At 42.4% G+C, this 22,878-nt stretch overlaps 2 protein-coding genes across 2 annotated transcripts in view; one reads left to right on the top strand and one right to left on the bottom strand.

Annotated features, from left to right (window-relative positions):
- Positions 1-429: 429 nt before the first annotated feature.
- LOC114547869 (thrombospondin-2) lies at positions 430-9,114 on the bottom strand. The gene is made up of 16 exons (XM_028567371.1): positions 8,928-9,114; positions 8,468-8,644; positions 8,222-8,395; positions 7,777-7,907; positions 7,304-7,438; positions 6,980-7,198; positions 6,785-6,892; positions 6,505-6,664; positions 5,438-5,556; positions 4,898-5,132; positions 4,150-4,377; positions 3,946-4,076; positions 3,475-3,615; positions 3,157-3,254; positions 1,466-1,605; positions 430-832 (listed from the first exon to the last, which is right to left on the bottom strand). Exons 1-16 carry the CDS (start codon positions 9,112-9,114, stop codon positions 825-827), a joined length of 2,391 nt encoding a protein of 796 aa, XP_028423172.1. The 3' UTR covers positions 430-824.
- Positions 9,115-14,526: 5,412 nt separating this feature from the next.
- Positions 14,527-22,878, top strand: part of psme4b (proteasome activator subunit 4b) — a 32,761-nt gene continuing 24,409 nt past the window's right edge. The window contains exons 1-10 of the mRNA XM_028567817.1: positions 14,527-14,897; positions 15,493-15,633; positions 18,295-18,411; positions 19,472-19,516; positions 19,773-19,922; positions 20,639-20,702; positions 21,191-21,265; positions 21,489-21,611; positions 21,712-21,804; positions 22,062-22,240. Coding sequence (XP_028423618.1) covers positions 14,704-14,897; positions 15,493-15,633; positions 18,295-18,411; positions 19,472-19,516; positions 19,773-19,922; positions 20,639-20,702; positions 21,191-21,265; positions 21,489-21,611; positions 21,712-21,804; positions 22,062-22,240 — 1,181 coding nt within the window. The 5' untranslated portion in view covers positions 14,527-14,703. The remainder of the gene's footprint in view (positions 14,898-15,492; positions 15,634-18,294; positions 18,412-19,471; positions 19,517-19,772; positions 19,923-20,638; positions 20,703-21,190; positions 21,266-21,488; positions 21,612-21,711; positions 21,805-22,061; positions 22,241-22,878) is intronic.

Here is a 22,878-nt window from a genome sequence, read left to right as displayed (position 1 = left end):
TGTTGGGAGAGAACATGCGTTAGTGTTTTGGAAGAATTATTTGGTTTTGAGACATGATTGCATTGTTTTGGTAGACATAGTACATTGTGTTAGTGTATTATTGTATTTTGAAAATCAGTGTTGGAGTTTAGTTTACAATGTGTGAGTTTGAGAATGAAATTAACTGTTGGTGCATTACGAGTTTAGAAAAGCTGTGTAAAAGAATTGAAAAAATTGTCATAGCGATCGTATAAAACTTTAAATTACTTTACCAACCTCAAGTAGGCCAAACCTTTGTCAACTTCTGTTCCTTTCTCTCCCACTCATTATTTGTAATTATTTGTAATTATTACTTTCACCACTAAAGGGCGCTGGAGACCACGCTTCCACAATTGTATGTGTAATAGCTACTGCCATCATCAGAAAAGAAAAACACTTGAAAAAAAAAGGTTACCAGACATTTGCATGGTGCTTTTTTACTTACTTCATCATCAATTTATTCTACCTTCTCTCCCTTTCATATCTGGCAATAAATAATTATTTACAACCATTAGCAAAAAGCAAATGAAAAGCAACAAGAAGTTGCAGTCATTAGAGATGCTGAGTCTTAACAGTAATATACAGCAAATTGAGACAGCCTGAAATCAGTACTGTCGCATAAAAAACTGATAGATAGATCATAGTCACTAGTTGATAGTCTTGGCTGGATAAAGCAGCCTAGACTATTAATTAGTGACCCGATGCTCTCCCTCTCTCAGTTGTATTAAGATTTTTTTTTTTACTGGAATTGATGTGGATCTCTGGTGGGAGGTTGAAGATATTCCTTAATATCCCAGCAGAATAGTTCAGTTATCTGAGGAGGAAATAAAGAAGAACAGGTCACAGATATTAGACCTTTTATGAGAGGAACTGATTTTTAAATGCTGGAGGACAGAGGCACAGTGATCAGTAGCAGTGGTGGAAAGTACATTTACTCAAGTACTGTCCTTGAGTGTTTTCATTGTATGCTCTTTTATACTTCTACTTCACTACAATTCAAAAAGTAATTTTGCACTTTTTACTCCACTATGTTTAGGTATAGTTAGAGATTAATATCTGACATAAGACAGACACAATGAGCTTAAAATACAAATACAGTGGTTCCTAACCTTTTTGTCTTGTGACCTCTCACAACAAAGTGTCTATTTAGGGCCTCTTGTCCCATTTCAGATATGAGTTGTTATCAGTGCTATCGAAAAGAGAGTTCCCTTATGAACTTCTCAGATGGTATCATTTAAATAACTGTTCAAAGGCCCAAAGAGGTGAAATTATCCAATATGCTGCTAATACAAACTTTTACTTGAATAGGATTTTGATGCAGGACTTTTACTTGTAATGGAGTCCTTTCACATTGTTGTATTGGTGCTTTTACTTAAGTAATGGATCAGAGTACTTCTTCCACCACTGATCAGTAGTCAGGACACATGTTTTGACGGAGATATCTTACCTCTGCACTCATATCTGAGGTCTGAGAAGAGGACATGTTCCTGAGAGAAGACAAACAGCCCCAGTCTGCCTCCAGCCAGGGTGTGTTCATACACCGCCCCAGAGTCAGATAAAATCTCCCTGCCCTCGTACACCACCACCCTGCAGCACAACAAAGCAAACCTAATCATACACAGCGTTTGTCATCATGTTTTACTACAGATGCAGACCACCTATAACTGTGGGTACCTGAGAGTTAAAAATCAGTCACTAAGTACATTTTGTTATATTTTTCCATGTTTGTATTTTACCACTTATTCCTGAACAAAACTGAGGACATGACGTCAAATAGAGCTATATTTAAAGCAGTTTCAACAGAGCTTCGTAGCAACTATTAAAATACCAATGTGTGTTTGTCCTTCACAATCAAAGGGCAGGAGCCTCTTTTCAGTCTCACATACAATAGGCGTACAGTTCTCTTACAATCATTCAGTAACCAGAATGCAACACAGCCATTGCTTGTATTTTCTAAGAGAGCCTTAGTATTTTTATCATTTGAACAAATGGGCTGTGCACATCACCATTTTGTTCTCTTTCCCCTCAGTTTGTTCAGCTTGAAAACCTCGCTATAGCACTGATGTTGTTCTCTCTATCTGCACAAACAGCACCAACCACAATAACACATTGCCCGGGGTATTTTATTTTTCTGAAAGTCATTAGTGTGAAGCACAACTAACTAGAAGTAGATGTGGCAGGTTCAGGAGAACCGGGTCTAACAAAGTAAGTAAATCACGCTATTATCATAAAATAACTCTTGGAGATTGATGATGTCCTCGAGTGTAAGCACATCTGTGGGTGATTTTATTCTTCAAAAATGCGCGACAGATTGCTGCTCCACTAAAACCTACATTGAACTGAACTTGTACTGACTGAGCCTCAATGTCTGATTTAAAGGTCCACACCAGTGCTTTTGGCATGTTTTCTCCCATAAGAGTTGAGACTCTGACAGGAAAACCTGCTTTAAATTGGTGATCCGAGAGAATCATGTCTGTTTTTACTGTTGTTGAGATTATACCGCTTCACATTAGTAGTTGTAAAAGCAGACTGATCTGAAAAGTCTGCACTGAATATGTGCAAACCAGTGACGTTAGTTTCACAAAACTTTACACAGATGATGTTCACAAATCTTAAAACAATACAGAACAATTTTGTATATGTGACTAATGGGCTGAAACACTGGTATGGTCATTTAAAGCCCAAGCCAATAATATCACATGTTTTGAATGTAAACGTTACTGCTAATGCAGAGGGTTTCTCTGAGGAAGTCCACAAATCTTTAAAAGTTGGGTGATTTCCACGATCATAATTCAGCTGTGGTTTATGACAGCTCAACATAAAAATACAAATCCAGGTTCCAAAGAAGGCATGCAATGCAGCAAAGCAAACGAATGCTTAAACTCAGTACATCTACAGGTTTGTATCCTGTTTGTGACTATCCTTGCCTACAGAAATAGATATAACTATTGTATCACCAGAGCAATGTTTTCCAGATAATAACGAGAAAACACAAGGGAAAAGTTTCATTTCCTCACAAGTGATTATTTTCTTATTCTGGGGTTATTCTCGTTCAAGAGTCTTGCTTAAATACATCTAACATGGTTAGGTGATCCAGTGTTAAAAAAATGACACTTTATATGATGACAGTCTTTGTACCTGATGAACCCAGTCTTGGGTCTGTGGATAAGGTGTATGCGGTAGGCTGTGTAGGCCTTCCAGCCTATTTTATTGGGGTCATGCCACAATGTTTTGACCTAAACACATACACAAACACACACACACACACACACACACACACACACACACACACACACACACACACACATAAGTCAGGGTGGAGACATTTGGGGGAATGTCTGATTTTTACTGTGCCGGTGTTCTAAGGTTATTTATCTGTTCAAATAAGAAACGTAGTGTGATTTATGACAAGCAGAATATAAAGAGACAAAGACATAAACTTTGATTGATTCATGCCTGATGTCTGTTGTTTCCGGTGTGCCACAGGGCATTGCGTAGATACTCTCCTGGTCCCGTGGTGGAGTTGACCAGTTTGATCGAGACTCCGGCTGTGGCAAAAGCTTTAAATGGCTTTTTCTCCCAGTAGGCCTGAGACACCTGCTCTCATAGAAAGAAGGACAAAAGTGAGTAAAGGTTAAGCTGATGTTGATACATGGCTGAGGACCGTCACTGCTCACAAAAAGTCAGGGCTTTTTATTTTACAGTTTTTTTTTGTTGCTAGCGAGAACTGTCATATATATTTTGTTAGAACATAGAAGATACATTTAAAGGACATTATGGTTAAGGAGATGTATATGATGTATAAAGATGGATATAACTTTTGATTCAAACCCCAAATTACAGGTTTAATGGCTATTTAGGTTAGATTGCTACTACCATTAGTGAAGCCAGAAAGGAGTTCTCATCACGTCTGCGTTTAAACCTCACCTGTTTCCACATGACAACATAGAAGCGTCGACTGGACTGGTAGGCGAAAACAATGCCTGCGTAGTCGTCATCTCGGTTGGTATTCACATAAAATGTCACGCTGAAGTCCACCGCACTGAACTTGTCATATCCTGTTTAAACAAAGTCACATGTTTTATGTATACTTTCTGGATTTACTGATTCACTTTTTATAGTTAATCTCACCTAAAGCGATGCCAGGGTCTGAGTTGGCCGTCTGCAGCAGCTCCGTGCCTTGGCTGCGGATCACCCAGAGAGGGTCCGACTGCGTGGTGCCTTTAGGGTCCAACAAAACAACCTGAAACTTCCTGAAGTCTGTAGACCCGATATCCTGGTTCAGCGGACATGGATCCAGCGCATCTGGAATACTGTCATTGTCAAAGTCATCAAAGCATGCATCTCCGCTCCCATCACCTGCAAGACGGAGGAATAAGGAGAGAAAAGGCAATGATGTGATTTCCTGGATTCATTTTTGCCAAGAAGAGAAAGTCCTGTATGATTGTGGATAGATTAAAGAATCTTTTATTTTTTTTTATTTTATTTTTTTTTTTAAACCTTTATTTATCCAGGTAAACTGTTTGAGAACAACTTCTCATTCACAAACATGACCTTTATGATTAATCACAGGACTGAGAGCCATAAATAGTTGATGTCCAACATGACCTGGATCACTGGAAACATACTTGACTGATTTTACTGGATGACTGCAAAATCTATTTATCGTAAATTGTCCAAAATATCTTTTACGTTTAACAGCAAATGAATCAGCATTTGACACAACCTTTCACATTTGTATTGTGATATTAGAGACATTCTCAGTTCAACAGATGTCAGCAGATTATGTTTAAATCGCTATAGCTGACACCTTTTTTTGTGTGTTTTGAGAAGACCTATGTGCCGCCTAAAAGTTTGAAAAAAACGTAGCAAGACCCACCATCAGAGTCCAGCTGGTCCCTGTTGGGCACTAGTCTGCAGTTGTCCCGGTCATCAGGGATACCGTCGTTGTCGTCGTCATGGTCACAGGCGTCACCCTTCCCGTCCTTGTCATGGTCGGCCTGGTTGCTATTGGCAATGTAGGGACAGTTGTCAAGAGAGTTTTGGTGGCCGTCCTCATCGATGTCGTCGTTGTCGTCACACATGTCCCCCACCAGGTCACTGTCAGAGTCAAGCTACACACACACACACACACACACACACACACACACACACACGTGTTTAAATAGTGTTAAATCAATCTCTATGCTTAGTTTTACCTCTACCACTAAAACCCTGCACAGACTTCCAAGATATCCTTTTCATGTATTAAAAATAGTTAGCCATCCACCTGATTGATTGCCACTAATAAATACATTGTTAGAACAGCTTTCTTTGATCCCCGTTTTAGATTGTGCAACCCATACCAGATGTTCTGTGAAGCAATGCCGCCACCACCAATATACATGTCTGCTTTTTAGCATTTGTGTTTTTCAGGAACCTGCAGTGGGTTGTGTAGAAGGGGACAGTTGTCACACTGGTCTCCAACACCATCCAGGTCTGTGTCCCTCTGATCAGTGTTGTAGACTAAGGGGCAGTTGTCCCGTTCATTCAAAACCTCTGGAGTAAGAGACACACACACAAACACACAGCAGATGAGTTGCATATCGTGTGGCTTCTACTCTTTCATTACACGGCAACCAATATAAATCCGGACCATGTTTGGGTAAATGTAATTTGATCCATATGTAAAGAGTAACTCAACACTGAATCCACTTTGAATGGATCCTGCTGCCAGTCTGTAGTGCTCATTACCAAAGAATTTATTTTCTTTTTTCCAGAGATTGTGTCCAAGTCTAAACCCCAACAAAATCTGTGATAAATATTTGACGTACCCTCAGGACACCTCGAAATTCGAAGCAACGCCATGTTCATCCTTCACCAATTTCGGCCACTAAGAAATACGCTATGGGCCCCTTCTTTGTGTTATGTTTCAGTTATTGTCTATGTTCCTGTATGTCCTCCCATGTGTGTGTTTATTGGTTTTAACAGCCAGTATTAATGTTTCCCTCATGTCTTATTCTGGGATGTCTGCTAGTTAAGTTAACATCTTGTTTTGTTAGGCTTAATTTTCTGTAGAGTTATGTTTTGTTGACCTCTTTTATTAAGGACACTATAACTTAAAGATGCAGTAGGTAAGTAAGTAACTTATAAAACTAACGTGTCTAACTGCATGTCAATCACTGCCCATGCACCCGCATTTCATAGCGTCCTCCCCTCCCCCTTCCCCGCGCACGAGTTGCCGATAGGTTTCCTCCCCTTCAGCACTCTTCACATATGCGCTCTATCGTGCACAGCTCTCCCTTGTGGGGGGAGGGGCTTAGGAGACTGTTTGGGCTTTAGCAGAAAGGGGGGAGGGACTGGATCTGGATTTGTTTTTGTTGAATCTTTTTTGGGAAAATAAACCCAACTTTTGAACTTAACATACATAGGGAGTTCTCTAATAAGACTGAAAAACTAGGATAAGTAACAGTAAGTTCCAGGCCTGGTGTAGTGATTAGCTCCTACCATCTCCATCAATGTCAATGCTGCAGGCGTCTCCCTCTCCATTGTCATCAGTGTCAGTCTGCAGCGGGTTGCTATCAAACGGACAGTTGTCACAGCGGTCCCCGACCCCGTCTCTGTCAGAGTCAAACTGCCGAGGGTTGTACACCAGCGGGCAGTTGTCCTATACCAAACACACACACACACATTAGTTCATACATACACACACAGGGGATGTAAATATTGGCCTGTTTTCTGTCATGGTATCCTTAAAGTTAATCTATGTCTGAGGCCGCAGTCTCACCCTCTCATCTATGATGTCATCATTGTCATCATCAGGATCACAGGCGTCTCCCTGTCCGTCCTTGTCCAGGTCTTCCTGTCCAGAGTTTGGCAGCATTGGGCAGTTATCCTGCAGCCAATTACAGCTCAGTTTAGTGAAATCCCATCCAATTAGAACACTGCCAGCCAATCAAGATTACACTTTTTATTATTTTACCTTTTGACAGTGATAGGTTGCATTCTGCTTGCAGGTTAATATGCTGTTGGGCCAGCCATCCAGATCAGAGTCTTCACCACACAGGGAGCCGTCGCCCGCGAACCCGACAGCACACACACACTTGTACAAAACCTCAGACGCCAGGCCCAGGTACTTACACTCTGCATATTTGTGGCAGGTGTGTGTGTTGTCTTTGCAAGGATTGTATGGATCACACACCTAAAAACAGCATTTGAGCAGACAAAAGTGGTTATGATTGAGGTTTAAAGCGAGGAAAGTAGTTCACACAAAAGAAAATATTTATTTAAAGAGGAAAACACATGCCTGCCTGGTTTTGTAGGCCATCTCCAGTCCAAGTCCATACGGCTGGGTGCCTTTATAGCGAGGAGGACAGGGCAGACAGTAGAAGCCAGGGTCTGTGTTTACACACTCTGTGACACACACATTCTCCACTTCACACTGCAGAGATAGAGGGATTAACCATGTTCCACATATCAAACACAAACAGTAAATATAAAGGTTTGACAGGTGATGTGTACAGGAACACATTATTTATTTAGAGGTTGGCATGATGTCAGATGACGGTGCCTTCAGTTACAGGCTGGAGGTTAAACTTACAGCTTCTGCAACCTGCATAATGTGCAAAGGTGACCATGCAGGACCAGAGAGAAACTTTCAGGATCTGGTCAAGTGTACAACCCTTCTTAAGTGTCACAGTGCATATGGCAGATGTTGTCAAACTAGGCCAGAGAGTTTAGGAGTCTAAATGAGCATGAGCACTGATGTGTGGGTATTACCTCGTTCTCATCTTCACAGTGAGTGCCATTGCCATTTAAACCCAACGGACAACGTCCACACTCCCATGATCCATCGCTATGTGATGTGCACACCACTCCAGGAAAACATGGATTTGAAAACAAACATATATCTGAAAACACAAATGTGCATATAAAGGCAATGAGTCTTTCACACAGAGTCACGAAGCAAATAGTCTAAGATCAAGAGTCAATGGACATTTATATTTGAGTAATTTGTCCGTTCCGTCCTGAGCCACAATAATTAAATAAAGGCTGTAGGAAATTGTCTTCTAATCCTCTATTGTTTGAAAATATGTTTCATCAAATAAAAAAGGAATAAGGTTTGTGGATGGATGTGAGGCTTAGTTTACTTATAGGATAATATCTGCTTACACAGTTAAGATACACCTCTAGCCTGAGGTTTGTGGGCAGGGTTCAGGTTTACCTATAGGACATGGTTGTTTGTTACATGCTTCATAGTCCACAGCGTCTCCGGCACAAGGCTTCCCACCGTGCTGAGGGGCGGGGTTCAAACACTCCCGCTGGCGACTCTTAAGACCTCCACCACACGACTCTGAGCACAGAGACCATTCTGTCCAGCCTGTCCAGCCTCCAGCAACTACACACAAACACATAATTTACCTGTAAGCCATCTACAGTGCAGTCTGTATGTGCACTGGTACATACTCACTGGGACAGAGTGTATTGTTGCAAGATTGTGTCTCCCTGGCGCTGCCCGTGCACCCTCTGCCTCCCTTCTGCGCTGGAGGTTTGTTGCAGAGACGAACCCGTGTGATGTTGCCTTCTCCACATGTGGTTGTACACCCAGACCAAGGAGACCAAAGGCCCCAGTTCCCATTAGGATGCGCTAGACATGAAACAAGCACATAAAGAATATTTTTTTTTGTACAGTAGCCTTGAACAGTCTCTGAGTAGAATTCAACACAGACCACCACCACAGCTCCACGCTGTGTACACACTTACAGAACTACTAAAACATGTTTCCAATTATGATTACAATCTCTAAAATCCATGTATCTGAAGTTCCATACTTTTCGCTCTTTGGTGGAATTGCTCTTTGGTTCATTTGGTTAATCAATCCCAAAAAAATTTATTAACAGCCGGATCAGACATGCAGTGTGACGTCCTACCCTTGTGGTCACACTTCATCAGCATGCAGCTGCGGGTTTGGACTGACGGGCCGGCACAAGGCGGCATGATGCCATTGCAGGAGCGACCCCTTTGCTGCCCTCCACGTCCACAGGAGACCGAACAGTGCGTCCACTCAGACCACGGGGACCAGCCATCTTCATTATCTTTATATACATACACACACATACACTGTTGGTATACCTTTATCAAATGATGTGATCACAACACACATTTCCAACCCTAAATCATAGTTGCACACAAACCAAACTCACTGAGACAGACAGGACAGCACGTTCCATCGATAAAGGAAGGATGGATGCAGGATACAGGAGGACAAGACACCTGCTGACACACCACCTTTCCATCCTACATAAGGTGAGGAAGATACGCACACAGCATTTTCAACAATATTGTTAGTCAAACCATGTTAGTTTGAGCCGGATGTTTTGCTAAATGCGGAGGAATGGCATGCTGTCATGACTCATAATAAGTTTGGCTACTACCCCAATCCATCCTTGACAAAACTAATGATATTGAATAAAGAGAAACAGACTCAGAGAGGAGAGGAGGATGACTCAAGCATGAAATATAGGAGACTAACAAAGGCATTTTGGAAATAAATGAAACCACATTGGTTACAAGTGAAACTCACAGTAAGTAACTCCCCAACTGGTTAGTACATTTCAAAGGAATTTTGGAAAATATGCGTATTTGCTTTCTTGCTGAGAGCTGGATGAGAAAAGTGATGCCACTCTCCTATCTGAAAGTGGTATCAGTCTTCCACATCTACATTAGAACTGTAGGATTCTTGGACTTCTTGGTTTTTTACGTGTCAAAGTCAAAACTCAAAGTCAAGTCCTGAGACATTATACATTTAAATAAATGAAACAAAATAACAAACAGAGACTTGGACTTGAGTCAGACTTAACAAGGACTTGAGACTAATTGGACTTAAAAACTGCTCTTGGCTACATACAAAAAAAGAATTACCGAAATGATTGCAGTGTAAAAGATTTACTCTACCTTAATCTAACCTAGATGATGCTGGTCATGTTTCAGTGTGCTGTCTATCAATGACACTTGCATGGCACTCTCCCAGGAAACACCTCACTGCTAATATTTTAGATTACATTATACTTGTTCAACACTAACCTGGCAACCACAGGACGTGCAGCTGTCAACCTCCCAGTCCTCCCCCTGCTCGAACACTCGTCCATCCTGCATACACCAGACCTCTCCATCTCTGTCAAGATCATTGACATCACCACGGCTGCTGCTGTTGCCGTTGCTGCTACCGTTGAGGTTGCCGCTGCCGCTTCCGCTTCCGCTTCCGCTTCCGCTGCCGCTGCCGCTGCCGCTGCCGCTGCCGCTGTTGCCAATGCTGCTACCGTTGAGGCTGCCGTTGCCGTTGCCGTTGCCGCTGCCGTTGCCGCTGCCGCTGCCGCTGCCATTGCCACTGCCGCTGCCGTTGCCGCTGCCGTTGCCGTTGCCGTTGCCGTTGCCGTTGCCGTTGCCGCTGCCGCTGCCGCTGCCGCTGCCGCTGCCATTGCCACTGTCATTGCCATTGCCATTGCCATTGCCACTGCCATTGCCACTGCCATTGCCATTGCCACTGCCATTGCCACTGCCACTGCCACTGCCACTGCCACTGCCATTGCCACTGCCATTACCATTGCCATCGCCATTGCCGCTGCCATTACCATTGCCATCGCCATTGCCGCTGCCGCTGTTGCCATTGCTGCCGCTGTTGCCATTGCTGCCGCTGTTGCCATTGCTGCCGCTGTTGCCATTGCTGCTGCTGTGGCTGCTGTTTCTGTTGTTGCTGTTGCTGCTACCCCTGCGGTTGCTGCTGCCGTTTCTGTTGCTGCTGCTGCTGTTGCTCAGCTCAGTCAAAGATATTCGCATCTCTTCATTTTCTTTAGACTGAGAATACAAATACATACATGTAGCATTTTCAAAACATTAAAATGATTATCAGAACTACATTTATATATGTATATACGCTTACCTGTACGTATATACACAGAGACCTGTTGAATTACGCTAGAATGGTGGTTGAGTTGATTAGTAGTCAACATTTTAACACTGATGGTATTCTTTTTGCATGTTTTTTCCCCCCACAAAATTACCAAGACATTTGCCACAAACCACAGTGCTTCCTGCCAGTAAAAATATGTTGCCGCTTGTTCCATTTGCACTGGAAGAAGATCTACTCTCAGTTGATTTCGTCACACATATTTCCCATAAAACTCAGCCCCATCAAATACAATTTAAAGAACATTGCAGACACTGGTAGACTTAGCCAGTGTTTTGGGTAATTGTCTCCATTTGATTATTCTGATCACTAAATCACTACAATGGTTTACTGATGGACATTTTCATGCATTTAAAATGCTTTTTAAAGGAAAGAAAAATAATTTTAGTAGTAATAGTTTCTAAAAAATATATATTTTTCATCTAAAATCCAATTTCTTGCACATGCCACATCAAAATAACCATAGCATCAGAGAGTTAAGCACAACAAACAAATGCCAACATGCAGATGATACATGTGCATGTACGACAAGTATCTGTGTGTCTTACTACTCTCTCCAGGTCTTCAAGCAGGTTGCTGGTCACAATACGCAGGCCTTGGATCTCAGTGAGCAAGCCCACCAGATCCTCACAAGGATGGCGACAGACTTCTGACGACACATTGTCGACCTTTGCCCCACCCACACCTGTACAGGAGGCACAAGTGTGTGTGTTCTGTGCTAGATTTTATAATTGAGGTAATGGAGAAAAAAAGTGAAGAAACTATATTTGTGCATGTATTTGAATGCAGATAATACTATGTGTGTCAGTGAGCAAATGCACGTGTGGTACCTGCGCACACAGCTGCTGCATAGAGGAATATCCAAAGCCAGGGGAAACCTCCCAGCGGGCTCATTCCTGTTCGCACATAAATTACATATGCAGTCACTGTGAAATATAGCACCTATACTGCTACAATACAAGCAGGACTGCTGCCGAGGAGATATAAGAAGAAGAAGAGGAAGATAAAGAGGGAATTAACCTTGCATACCTGCGTACTCCTTGCTGTTCAGCCTTTCTCCACGATTAGAAATCACAGCTGGTAGGCTCATCCCTGCTGCAGCTCCACAGGGACTATAATGGAATGTCTGTCTCCTCGTCTTATTCCTTATTTCCTTGTCTCCTTGATTCCTTTCTTCCTAACGGACCGAGGCTTATCAGCACAGCTTCGTCAGTAATTTGTTGTCCAAAAGAAATAGGGAAGAGGTTGCTGAGCGTGAAATCAGAGTGAACAACATGCAGACAGCTCTGTTTAGTTCTGTAGAAAGTTCTAATGTGGTTAGGTATTTGTTTGAGAGTTTGTGTGCATGTGTGCGTGTGTGTGTCTGTGTATGTGTGTGTGTCTGTGTGTGAGGCAGGAGCGGGAGCCATATATTACCCGTCTGTCTGGCGATGAAGCTGCATATCTCCCAGCGAGAAACCCAGCTGGATGGAAGGAACTTGCATCTGTGTGTGTGTGTGTGTGTGTGTGTGTTGACGTCCCGTTGCAGGTTTCCCAGACACATCATTTACACTCTTCACTCTCCAAACTGAGACACACACAAAAACACACACAGACACACACGCACGCACGCACGCACGCACGCACGCACGCACGCACGACGCACGCACACACACACACACACACACACACACACACACACACACACACACACACACTTATTGGCTGCCTGAGTTTTTCCAATATTTTAGGAGCGAGAAAACTGGCTTCACCATAAATCCTTGGTGAAAATGAGAAGCTTGGTGTGTGTGTGTGTGTGTGTGTGTGTGTGTGTGTGTGTGTGTGTGTGTGTGTGTGTGTGTGTGTGTGTGTGTTTCTTGATGTCTGCAAAAGATTGTGAGGTAAAGATGAGCAAGCTGATGGCATTCAAAAACATCTACAGTCCTCACACAGGGACCATCATCTCTTTTTTATTTCATCTCTTTCCTTTCTCTTTTTCCTCCATTGCTTTCCTCCCCCCCCCCCTCCCCACTGCTCTCTCTCAATCCCTCTCTTTGGTCTTCTCCCTGCTGAGTCAAAGAGGCATCATCATCCTGAATCATATTTTCCATCTGTAGACTCCACTTGTGGAATAATGAATCTCACAGACGTGTGCACACATGCATGCGCACACATGCAAGTGCCTGTGCCCATTCAAACACCAACTCTATATCCAAATACCTAGAAACGTCACGACGACAAAAAAAAACAAATAGGAACAGACACCGTGTTTCCTCCTGGAAGTGGTTAAACGCTGGAAACAGTGAAAGCAGGTGCTGTCACTGCTCTGAGAAGCAGAAAAAAGCCCAAAGGTATTACGATCTGAGGGATATAAAAAGTTAAAGACTTGGGTGAGATTGCTTGACAAAGTCCAGCGTGATATTCTTGGATTGATATGCCATGTGGAAGGCACATTCTGTTCTGGGATCTCTCTCAAAGTTTGTTACTCTGTCAGTCTTCAACTGTGTTAATAGAGAGAAACCAGTTTCAAAGAGGGCACCTCGCTCACTGCCTCAGAAAGGTAAAAGTGACTGAAGGTTGCCGGGCTATCAAGAGCTGTAGACAGACCTGCAGAAGCCACGAGAAGGCCGCTGGTGAGACGGAGGTTGGGTTGCCAACGCTTTATGCACTCAGGCGGCTTAAGAAAGGCTGAGGTGGAGCTGCAGCAATTGCCCCATTTCTCATTTCTCTGAAAGTAACCAGACCATAGGGCTTTTCATTAAGCTCTCCACTGTGAGCAGCAACCTTACTGCTATAGGCAGGCCAGACAATATCCTGAATTGCAGCACCACTCTTAAGCATGTATTGGTCAGAGAATTAAATGGGCTTAAAGTAAAAGGATTTACATGGAAGGATGCACAGTAGCACAAGATTGGATGCCTAGAATGGAGAAGGTCAGGGACAAAGGTGCCGGGTTGGCATTAAATCATGAACGGGACTTGTTGTCAGGAATTTATTTATCGTCACATTTATAAATAAATGCTTCTGTGGCATGCAACCAAATCACACAGGCATATATTTGTTTGATTATAGCTGCACAATGAAGCAATAAGTAAACTATTTTCTTTTCAGATAGATAGATAAATAGATAGATAGATAGATAGATAGATATAGACACCAGACGGATGCAGTGTCACTGTGGGTTAGTAGAACAAGAGAGGGCATAAATCCAGTTATCAGTTATCATCCTATTCTTCTGCCGATTAGCTTGCAGCACACACAATCATTTAGTGCCTCTGGGATTTGTAGTCCAGAATCATGCTTTCCAGATTTCCTCCAAGCCCACTTCCCAGAGCCCACACATGAAAGCCTTCACATACGTCTCCTCTTATTACCTCCAGTGGTGCTGAAATCAAAGCTTGGCCACACAACAGTAGGCTCGTCATTTTGTTCGACCTCCTATCGTGCACGAGCAATGCGATCCTCCCTCCCCTGTGCGTGGTCAGCAGGTGGATACCTGTGAGGTGACGCAGCATGGCGATGCAGGTCAGTGTGGAACTGCCCCCCCCTCCCTTCCCCCCGGCGCTCAGGGCTTTACACAGCTCAATTAGCGTGACACACTTGACTCTGTGATCGCCTGCCTACCACCTGCTTGATAGACACAGCGGATTATGTCCTCTACCGACGCGCTTCTCCTAAGGCACAACATCCATTAGAAAGAAGAACAGGTTTTCTTTGCCTGTTTACATACAACAGAAAGGTGACCAGACTGCCAGTGGGATATGACTGTGGATGGGGATATGGCAGGGTTTATCCCTCAGAAGGAGATCGTGTATAACGGCCTGCTGCCGTACTCCGACCGGTTGGACCGGGAGGCCACGGAGCTGTTGGCGAAAATCAAAGCGAACTTGTCTAGAGCTGTCCTACTCAGAGAGCTGTGGCCCGGGGTCGCTTTCTGGTCCAATAAACTCTTCTCGTAAGTGTTGAAGCCAGGTTGTCGTCCGGATACAAGCAAACGCATAATTAGGCTACTCACTTATGATTCATATTAATTAATGGTCTAGTAGTTTATTTAGACTCTAAGGCTAATTGACGTTTTGAGGCTATTTCATTCATACATGATCACAACCCACAGTCTCAAAAATGAGCGACGTAGAGTCACGTAAATACTTCTCTGGAACAGGTCAAACTAAAACTATATGAATAAGCTTTATAAATGTGCAATAATATCTGTAACATGTCAATTATTTTTGATTTACATTGTGCAGTGTGTCAGCATTTCCTTACAGGTCGCCACGGCTATTATAAACCCAAATATTCATTATTTTCATTATTAGGTCTTCAAGAGTCTATTGCACTTTAGGAAAAGGGGAATAGAGTGCCAATATATCAGCATCATAGGAGTATTTAGAGAGAATCATCATGTAACTTTAAATAACGACTGGACTTTTAATTCACTCAGTCCCCTTGGCATCAACTCAGAGTCAATGAGGGTAGTAAAGGATATAGGTCAGCTGCAGGAAGCAGGAAGTGATTAGCTGCTCACTGATGCTCTTAACCTCCACCCTCAGGTTTCTGAAGCTGTACGGCCGCAGATTCAGTAAAGAGGACCACATTCTCTTCATCAAGCTGCTCTATGAGTTGGTCACGCTGCCGAACCTGGAGCCTCACATGATGCAGAGCTACGCCAAGCTGCTTATTCAGCTTCTCAAGTGGGTGTGACACAAACACACAGACATACACAAATGCATAAGGGATATCTGAGCTCCTCGCCCTCGGGGGACGAGGTGAGGAACTCAGACATCTGGATGGAGCTTGGAGTACTGCAGCTCCTTGGCATTAATGAAAGAAGCCAGTTGAGGGGGTTCAAACATCTGATCTGGACGCCTCCCTGCGGACCTCGGGGCAAACCCACATCATGAGAGATTACATATCCCATCTGGCCTGGGAATGCCTCGGGATCCCCAGGAGGAGCTGGAGTTCGTGGCTGGGGAGAAGCATGGAGAAGTTTGGTAGCCTGCTGCTGCCAGATGGATGGATGGATAGCTAGATGGATGGGTTATACTATGCAGTACAGCAAAGTAAACATAGCTATGACTAATAACACATGATAGAAACACTGGAAGTCCGTATGACAGACAGCGATAGTCAGACATCTTTTTATAGCAACGAGTGTTTGACCTTCGAAAGCTGCAGCCTCTCTTGCCCCTCGGTATCCTGTAGTGTAATGAGATCAGAGTGGTAAACATCACTGTGCTACAAATGGTATACTGATGTTGAGTCCCATGACATGTTCAAGTGGATTTTTTACTTACCACTCTGCCATTTGGAGCTTTAAACAACCTGCAGACTTGAGAGAGAAAAACTAAGACGTAATATAGTAAGCATTCAGTACAGAACAGATACAGTACCTCCATGAAGGCTGCACAATCCTCTGAATGTGTTATGTTTTCCCAAGAAAAAACTACAAAATGGTTCTAGCAACACAAGTTGATTGATTTTTTGTTTTAGATGGACAACAATAATAGCCTGAATTGCTGCCCAGTGAAAAATTCAAATGTCAGTTCAATCTGATTTTTAGGCTACATCAATATGACTTGCATTACAAAAAAAAACATGACAATAATATGAAAAGGTCTACAAAGTCATAGTTAGTTTGTGGGTAGTCTATATCCACGACGTTCCACTTCCGGGATCGCTCCGGTGCTGCAGGAAATTCCGCCGGATGCACGTCTTTTTCGCCGATGTCCTTTCCCTTCTATTGGAATTTTAAACTCCGGTGGATTTATGAGGACTATTATGGTTAACTGCTCCTCAGATTTTTGCAGGGTAATTGAGACAGCTAGTTGACTATCTGTCTAATCTGAGTTTGATTTTGCACGACTAAAACAACTTTTGAACGTACATGTTCCACCAAAACAAGTTTCTTCCTGAGGCTATTTTGCAGCGGCACCGGCCGGAGCTTTGCGCCGCCCATGACGATTGTGATTGGTTTAAACTTTAAAGAAATGCCAATAAATCAGAGCACGTTTTTCGGAAATTGCTCTTTTTGGTAGAACTGTTAACTCATAAACATCTGAAATGTGACATAGGCCCAACTAGATGTCTTCAATAAGGAGCAACAAGCCAAAAAGATTGGGGGTTAATACATATGTTTTTTATGTACAGTCTCAATCTGTACTTAGTTATACACCCACACAAAGTAAGTAAAAATGACAGTAAAGTATGTTGGCCCTAATAGTACATTTATTACTCTTTAAGCCCTGACCTACATGGTAACTCCCTGCTTTTGTCCCTCAAATCAGATCAGTCACTGCTCCAGCAACTGCAGGATATTCTCCGAGATGCTCACATTCATCACTTCCCATATGTCTCCACTTGTTTCCACGATTTTCACATCCATCACAAAACATCTTAATGTAGATGTCATTCATCTGAGTGTTTTCCACTAGATGAAAAGAGAAAGATCTGGACAAACCGCATATTAAGTGCCACGTCTCATAGCTGAGAGATGAATTTGATACTGAACATCACGTACCAGGTCTCAATTGGATTCTTCTTTTTTTCACCCCTCTCGCATTTCACTGCAATTTCCCCGATTGTCTCTTTATTCCTTCACTCTTTAAATCTCCCCAATGAGAGTATGTTCCATAGCTGTTGAGATAAATGAGAGAGGAGACGACGAGAGGAATGTGTGGCTTTGGAAACTGAGCATCTTATTCAGTGCAGGTACTCTCAGGAGGCTTTATGTGGGGTTTATTCCTATACGTGTTGTGATTTTTACAAAGAACTAAGTAATAGAGAACATAAAACGCAACATGGAAGTTTCTCAGGAGGATTAAACAAAAACTGCTCTGCTTTAAAGATTATAATAAAGTACTCATCAATTAATGTGCAAATAAAAAGCTTAACAGGGTGTTTGAAAAATCAAGAATCAGTAAAAGGTGACTTTGCTGCATCTACTTTCAGATCTTAAACCACTTCATTTCTCTGTATGAAGCCTCTTATAGGAGGGTTAAACTGAATTTCTTACCAGCCGAGTCTACACCTGCAAATTACTAATGTCTGCAGCTGTCAGTCTAGTTATGCTTAATTGAATACAAAGAATCCCAGAGCTGTGTTTGCAGACATGTCTGGAAGTTGGCAGTCATGTTGAGTGCAGCCTGTGAGGTAGTGACTCAATTCTCCCACGATTACAGACTCCTTCAGACACCCTGTAGTTTCTCCCTTCCATCTAACAGTATTACCATCATTTTGTCTTGACGACCGTTTCTTTTCAAAAAGGTGTAAATATCAAAAAATCTGACTGAAGCCTTGCACAATTGTCATAAACAGACCAGGCAGTAAATAATTGGCTTCTTTTTCTCAAACAGGAAGAAGGAACTGCTGTCAAGGGATGACCTACAGTTGCCATGGCGACCCCTCTATGATCTGTATGACAGGGTTGTCTACTCCAAAAATGAGCACCTTGGACTCATCTGGTTCCCCAAGTATGACGCTGTACCTTTACATTGACATGTTGTGAGAAGTTAAAAACACTGTTGTTACTGTACTTCCTATCAATTTACCTGTTTCATAGGGTTACTGTCAATATAAACCTTATCGTAAGAGGAAAAGTGACATTTTTGGAATGCCACTCATGTATGTATGGTTAAGATCAAGCTGCCCCCAGCAGGTAGCTAACTTAGCTTAGCATAAAGACTGACAACAATTAGCCTAGCTCTGTCCAAAAGTTATCTCTTCTCTGTCACAGGGGTGAGTGTGAGGCAGCAAGGGAAGGACCCAAACACAGACAGTCATGGACAATTCAATGATTTATTGACACAAGTGAAGATTCAGAAGCTTACGGGCATGGGTAGTAAACCCAAACAGATGCAACTGATAATCCACAGGTAGCCAGAAAGGATCAGCCAGGCAGAGACAGGTTGAAGGGTTAGGATAAGGATTCCAAGTTGGAGAGGACAGAGGCAGGGCCACACATAGTGTAGCATGTTGACAAACTTGAAACTGACTGGGAAAACGGGGCTGGTATATGTACTCCTGAGGGCTAATGAGGGAAATTGGAAACAAGTGAGCAGGTGAATGAGAGTAAGGTAAAGGACTGAGGGTTAGGGTAGGGTTACAACAAAAGACAAAAAACCAACCTAATTACTTGCACTGAGACAAAAAATGCGTTGGCCCGCCTATCTACAGCCAGGGTAGACTGCGATAAGCCCTATTTCAACAAACGGTGGCGTATTCCTTTAAGAATAGTCAATAATCAAGCGAAGAATATAAATTACTCTAAACTTGTTGTGTTTTGGACTGTTGGTCAGACAAAACAAGCAAATTTAGATGTTACCTTTGCCTTTTATAGACACAATTTTCATATATTCTATTGACTGAAAGATTAGTTGAATAAATAACCAACAGATTGATTAATAATAAAAAATAATTGTTACTTGTAGCCTGAATGTTGAAGTTTTTTTTTGGGGATCTCATAAAATAGTAAAAGCAGAATTCCTTCACAAAACACACACTCACACACCTCCTCTCTCTGCTTGTTTGCAGCTCACTGGACCACATTTTGAAGGCTTTGATCAAAAGCTGCAGACTGTAAGTCTCGTTCTCTGTGATCATGTAATGTGTGCATTGGATAATGCGTTGCTTTGATCTCCAGTTGAGCTGTGTGCTGTAGATCAATGTGTGTATTTGTATCTCCAGTCTGTCTATGCTTGTCTGCATCTATTTGTACTCATGTCTGTCCTTGCTGTCCTGTGTGTGTGTGTGTGTGTGTGTGTGTGTGTGTGTGTGTGTGTGTGTGTGTGTGTGTGTGTGTGTGTGTGTGTGTGTGTGTGTGTGAATTCTCCAGGTATTTCCCCGTGTCATCAACCAAGGAGATGCTGGATGAGTGGCGCCCCCTGTTGTGCGTGTTTGACAATATCATGCAGAAAGCCATCAGCAACATGGAGCTGTTCCTGCCCACTATCATGCCCCCGGAGGAACACAGCCAGAGCTTCCAGTAAGTGGGCCAACTTTCATAGTTCTGTTTAGAAACAGGATTATATGCCAAGTGCAGTTTGTCTTGGCCAGAGCTAATACAAAGGGTTCATAAAAAAGCACACTTTGTTTATTTATAGAACAATCTCTGCAAGCAGAAAAAAAGGTAGTATATGTTGCATTTTTTGTGTGCCATTTTTGGTCCTGAGATGGAAACTTAACTTGCTGGTACATCTTAATTCTTTTTAAGTATTTTGGCTGGGTCTTGTGACCATGCATGTCATGTATAACCACATTTTCAGGCACTGTAAGCGTTTACACCTTTGCACCTGGGAGTTTCAATAAATAATGTACTTTTTGCGTTAGCAGTGCTTTCCACTCTGCTTGTTTTTGCTAATATTTTGCTGCCTCGGACAAACTTTGCCTCTCTCTCTCCGCACCCTTGATGGTGGTGTTCCAGCTTCAATGCCTCTTCACAACGTTCACCACATTTTTCAGTGTATTTGCTCTTTCGCAAGCTATTTGTCTGGATTTATTCTTGGATTCATAAGCAGTTTCCGCATAGTTTCCACAATACATCATCTTTAATGGTCTATTTTTCCATTTCTCCTCCAGAATCGACAAGGGAGGGTGTGAGTTCATATTTTGGTGAATTGGAGATCGATGACGGGAATTTAGCTTCAGGTGTGTGTGTCCGTGTGTGTTTATAAAATGGTGTTTTTTTATGTCCGTTTTCAGGTTGTGGTTTGATGAATTAATGAATCTTTGGATGTCAGTGCAAAATCAGCCAAGCTGGGAAGGGGTGAGACACACACACACACACACACACACATAAAGGCACAATATTTATTGTATTTTCTGAGCAATTTTGAAATTATTGACACCTAGTTGAAGTTAGTCTGTATGCCACAGTAAAGTTAAATGAAGTTCAAATGATGAAAATCCCACCTCTCAAAACACCAAGTGGTGGATTTTTAAGAACATTTTTAAATGATTGAGCAATGAATCACGTAGCTTTCCAATTTCCTAAATATGGATAGAGTAATTTGGAATGACACAATTCCTTACGACGATGATTGAAATGTTGAAATGTTGTTGAAGTATTGGTGCTTTCCACTCAGCATGCAGATAAGATTTTCCAAGCGGCCTGGCGAAGCATACTTTGCCTCTTGAACATCTCTTTCTTTTTTTTTTTCAAAGTAGCTATATTTAATTCTTGGAATGACGGCCTTCACTTCTGGGAATGTTCTCTGTACTCGCAGTGACTGTTTGTCTAATGTTTTTTTGCAGCACCTAGTGAATCTGTTTGCTCGCCTAGCCAATGACGACATCGGCTATGTGGATTGGATCCCGTATATTCCCACTGTGAGTAATTTTAGTTAAGTTAAGTTTAGTTTATTTGTTTCACAGAAGATAAAAACAAATTACACTGAAGAAATACAAAAATACATGTGGGGGTGTGGTAGAAACCCCAACCAAAGGATATACACTAATGTATCAAAAATACTGTACAAATACTGTTAATGTATTTTATTTGGGACTGCTGGGCCTTGTGAGTGAGTTGAAACTCTACACTGTCTGTGTGTAGATCTTCACCAGGATCCTGCGCAGTCTGAACCTTCCAGTTGGGGTCAGTCATATGGTGGCACCGCGTTATCTCACCAACTCCTATGATATCGGACACTTGGTGTTGTGGATCACAGCACTTCTGGTACGCACTCTGCAGACATTTTCTCTTAACAATACATTAAAAGAAACATATATTTCATTGCTGCTTAATTATGGTTATTACCTGATTCAAATCCCTGCAGGGAGGACCAGGAAACCCTGCACAGAAGGAGCTGACCTGCCTCTTCAACAGCATTGCCTCCTTCTACCATCCCTCCAATCATGGTCGCTGGCAGGTAAGTCTCTCCCTCACTCACACACACATGCATACACTCTGAGTGAGTTGGGAGCACATTTTCAGCTGTGTGCTGACACACTGCTTTGATTTATTGCCTGTCATTCAGGATTTAGCCGGCTCTCTTCCCACTAACAACACAATAATGAAATGCACAACTGCCGGAGAAAGGAGCGATATCACATATCTGTTTGTAGCAGACTGTGCGAATGTGTCTCTAGATGATAACGCTAATGTTGAATGTGTGTGCCCCCGCAGGCTCGACTGATGCGGCTGCTTCAGCGTCTCCCGGCGTGTGTTGTCCGCCGTGTGCACCGGGAACGTCACGCAGTCCCGAGCTGGATCACGCTGGTTCCTGAGTGTCAGAGGCTGACTGATGAAGACTTGCAGGATTTTACCCGCAGCCTCACCGGAGCCACCCTGCAGGCCATGTTCAGGTATTGCACTTTGGTAGATGTCTTTCTGTATGTAAACTTGCATAGTTGCACCTGTGTTCGCGAATTTTGAACACCTAGGAAACCTTTTACTATAAGGATTATAACATATGTACATGCATACATCCACACATATAAATACATATATGGTATACACTATACATGTCAATACAAATATCTGTTGTAAGCATAATATTTGATTTAAGCTGTGTATGTACAGGTACTACAAATACAATAGTCAGCATAGTACTTTCAGAGTAAGATGTACAAAGTGGGAAGAAGATAAAAAGACAATAAGAGAACACATGAGGCCTTAAAACAAGAACAAATTAAGAAACAAATATTAATTCAACATAGTGGAAAATTAAAATCACAATAACTGAATCAAACAAAAGAGAGAGATTAAGAGAAACCCAAAAATAAATACAAGCCAGTCTGTGAAAATAGGTTTTATATGACATTTAAAAACAAAGACAAACGTCCTTGTGCTAAGTGGGAAGGCCGATAGAAAGTATTTCTACCCAGGCAGGAATAGACACTATACTGTAGGTGTAATTGTGGAGGGAGGTGTGAGCATGCACAGTCACAGCTGGTGGTCTTGTTAATGCTCGTTTAATGACCAAGATTTCTCCAGGCCTCTA

Source organism: Perca flavescens, chromosome 21 (assembly GCF_004354835.1).
Source record: "Perca flavescens isolate YP-PL-M2 chromosome 21, PFLA_1.0, whole genome shotgun sequence".
NCBI lineage: Eukaryota > Metazoa > Chordata > Actinopteri > Perciformes > Percidae > Perca > Perca flavescens.
The sequence above is the reverse complement of the archived record's forward strand: the minus strand, read 5'-3'. Positions and strand labels throughout refer to the sequence as shown.

Bases quoted from the DNA above. Each gene is read 5' to 3' on its own strand.
- LOC114547869 (XM_028567371.1), bottom strand. From the start codon at position 9,114: ATGTGTGTGTATGTATATAAAGATAATGAAGATGGCTGGTCCCCGTGG. The intron at 8,396-8,467 runs GTGAGTATGTAC...GTTTGTGTGTAG, and splicing joins CAACAATACACTCTGTCCCA to TTGCTGGAGGCTGGACAGGC. The intron at 4,378-4,897 runs GTGGGTCTTGCT...TCCGTCTTGCAG, and splicing joins GGACCAGCTGGACTCTGATG to GTGATGGGAGCGGAGATGCA.